The sequence below is a fragment of the Gigantopelta aegis genome, unplaced genomic scaffold (assembly GCF_016097555.1).
Source record: "Gigantopelta aegis isolate Gae_Host unplaced genomic scaffold, Gae_host_genome ctg5066_pilon_pilon, whole genome shotgun sequence".
Taxonomy (NCBI): Eukaryota; Metazoa; Mollusca; class Gastropoda; order Neomphalida; family Peltospiridae; genus Gigantopelta; species Gigantopelta aegis.
In genome coordinates this window covers 23429-26856 of record NW_024534197.1, presented here as the reverse complement: position 1 = coordinate 26856, position 3428 = coordinate 23429, and the positions used below count along the sequence as shown (strand labels likewise).

General features: G+C 31.1%; 1 protein-coding gene across 1 annotated transcript; it reads left to right on the top strand.

The window, feature by feature from the left end:
* Nucleotides 1-751: 751 nt before the first annotated feature.
* Nucleotides 752-3002, top strand: LOC121366241 (COBW domain-containing protein 1-like; the record flags this gene model as incomplete). The annotated part of the gene is given in 8 exon segments (XM_041490760.1): nt 752-883; nt 885-900; nt 988-1171; nt 1523-1614; nt 1617-1673; nt 1995-2032; nt 2075-2261; nt 2877-3002. Coding segments are annotated over 8 exon segments (832 nt in total), but the record flags the coding sequence as incomplete, so codon positions are not given.
* Nucleotides 3003-3428: the final 426 nt, after the last annotated feature.

Here is a 3428-nt window from a genome sequence, read left to right as displayed (position 1 = left end):
ATTGATACTGATAGGTACTCCATTGATATTGTTAGGCACTCCATTGATACTGTTAAGCACTCCATTGATACTGTTAGGCACTCCATGATACTGTTAGGCACTCCATTGATACTGTTAGGCAATCAATTGATACTGATAATTCAATTGATATCGATGAATACTTATATAATAGATACTGTTATAATATTAAAAGCGATAGTTTGTTACTTAATGAATGTTAGTATTGTTTAACTGCACTTAAATTAATTTACCTTTAATTTGTTTATTGTACAAATTTTAGAATAATTTTAAAGTGTTACTTTCAGTGTTTATATTGTTTCAAAATTTTTTGTTTGTTTGTTGAGTGAGAATCATAATGTGAAAAAAATTTGAAAAATGATACAAGCTGAACAAAACAAATGTTTGGTAGTCACAACTAACTACTTTTAATTGTTACAAACATGAAAAACAAAACAATTAGAATACAAATAATATTGCTGTCCCGATCTCTTTCTCTCTATCTCTCCTTCTCTGCATTAAAGCTTGTAATTATATTGTAATTGTTTATGTAAGACTTACCCTTCTCTGTACGACATGGTTCGTGTATTGCAGCTACCAAATGAGCTGTTACGAGCAGTGCAAGTCCCAAAGAAATGATCTTCATTCTCAGAAAGCAGGATCAGCAAATGAACGTTGGAATACAAAATAAAGCAAGTCATGTGATGCAATTTTAACTCCGTCAATAAAGGGTTAAATTTATAAATGGCTTCAGATGGAGGAAGAGTGTCCAGAATTAGTGCCAACAGTTCCAAAGAGCAGAGTTACTGTAGAGACTATAGCTAGTGGAGACGATGCATCCATTAGTAATGAGGCATTTTCATGCAAGAAAGTCCCTGTTACCATTTATAACTGGATTTTTAGGTTTAGTTAGTTCAATAATTAACAACAAGTGATAGAATATGCATGATAATAATTTGTATAATTTGGTTTATTTAATTCCAAATTTAGGAGCTGGAAAAACTACACTTCTTAATTATGTATTAACTGAACAACATGACAAGAAGATTGCAGTTATTTTAAATGAGTTCGGTGAAGGCAGTGCCGTGGAGAAATCATTGTCAATAGGACAAGCTGGAGAGTTATTTGAGGAATGGCTGGAATTGAGAAATGGATGTCTCTGTTGTTCAGTAAGGTAATTAAGTGCTCACATTTATACTATTACAATAATTTGCAGGCTAATGAAACAGTAGAACAAAAATAATTATGCAATAACGTTTACATTGTCCTTCTTTGTCTGATATTCTGAACATCTGTCTATGTAGTATCGTAATCTTGGGCTCACAGAAAGACCAGCATAAATTTGCTGGTGTAACTCCAATTAAAAAAAAGCATTGCTATATGATGTGCTTACATGCATATTAGGAAATGTATATTTAAGTATTAAATCATTTATTGCAAAGAGGCCCAAATCCAACAATAACATAGTAAATAGTCACTTTACTGTAAATACTTTTCTTACTGTCTTTTCTTTCTCTTCTTACAGAGATGCTGGAGTTAAAGCAATAGAAAATCTAATGCAACATAAAGGTAAATTTGACTATATTCTTTTGGAAACTACTGGGCTAGCAGACCCTGGACAATAGCTAGCATGTTCTGGTTAGATGAAGGCTTGGGCAGTGAGATCATGCTTGATGGTGAGAAATATTATTACATTAATGTATCGTACATTTTGAAATGTGATGTACATACAATTGGAATCTATGAAAATAGGTTTTAGCATCAAACATAATTACCTGTGTTTAATACAATTGTGTTAAAATCAACACATTGCAAAACCCCTACTTAACCTCACTTATATTTCACCTGCCATTGAGTGTAGACTGTTTTAGACTTACTTGATTTTATAATATAAAGGAAGTCAATTATATGTTTATATCATTCAGTAATAATGGTTATTAACTAAAACACTAATAACTCAACTAATAACTGTTTTTAATTGTCTTCATATATTATAGGAATTATTACTGTAGTAGATGCCAAGTATAGTCAACAGGTAAATATACTAGTAACTGTATGTTCTATTTATCTTATGTAGCAATTAGAAGAGCATAAGAGTAATAACATAATTAATGAGGCTGTAGGTATTTCTGATAATATTTGATGTTATAAATTCTATACTATGTGTTTCAGACAAGTAGCATTAGCTGATGTTATTTTAATTAATAAATGTGATCTTGTAAGTCCAGAGGATGTTGACAAATTAAAGGAGAAAAATAAGGTTGGTATGTGGTACAACTGACCTGCTCGGACTTTATTACTTTAGAGGTATCAATTCTATGGCTACTCTGATGAAGACCATCAGATCAAGGTTAATGCAAATTTATGACAAAGGTTTACACTAACACACACACTCTCTCTCTCTCTTAGAGTTAACCTTAAGATATCCTGGATCGAAATTCCTATGCTACTTCTGATAGGTAGACAATGAGATATATCTTTAAGTGTGTTTTACTATTCTACAAATAAGGCAATTAAATATACTAGATTTCAGTCAAATATCTGGTAGTCACAACCAATTGATGAGGTATGATATGTTGCTTTATATGCCAAGTTAATAAGAACAATAATCTCATATCTTATAATATAGACTGTTACTACAGTGACATTTGATGTGTTAGGTGATGTAGTTAATGACAAACTTGAGGAATGGCTACAAGTATAAGCTATTATATGATCAAGGATGTACTTTTTATAGTATGTTAGGAATTATTGTGGGAGAAATCTTTAAAGAATAGAAACTGGAGAAGCTATGTCTGTTATGAGATTAAAAGTACATGACATTTTTAACCTGCTCTACTTGTACTGTGTATTCCTCTCTTCTTCCCTTTCTCTTATAGGGTTTCTCTCTCTTGTATCCTCTACTCACAGAGTTATAATACAAGGTGTCTATGAGTATATGAGAAACAAGAGGACTACAATTTGGCAAGAAAATGAACCTCGAATTAATCGACTTGTTTTAATAGGTAGAAAATGTTTTTAAAATTTATATCATGTTCTCTTTATACAGGATATAATCTTGATAAAGACATACTATTGTCATGTTTCAATCTTTGTGTCTAAAATGTAATATATAAAAGTTAATAATCTGTCAATTTTTTCATTATTCACACTCTTTAATGATACCAGTTCACATACTCACAATATTAATTTCATAAACTATGAGACCATACAAATATCATGTGACACTTAAGAGTTTGTTGCATGGTGAGAAAACTATTTATCATTACAGGATTACATAATATTTCTGAACTAAATGATGATGTTTATAAATAGCTGCACTCTACCAGTACTAGTAAATAGACTCCTCGTGTTTCTCATCAACATCAAAGGGAATTATTCATAATTCTCTGTATGATCTTACACATTCTTGATGTATGCACTAAAGAGCC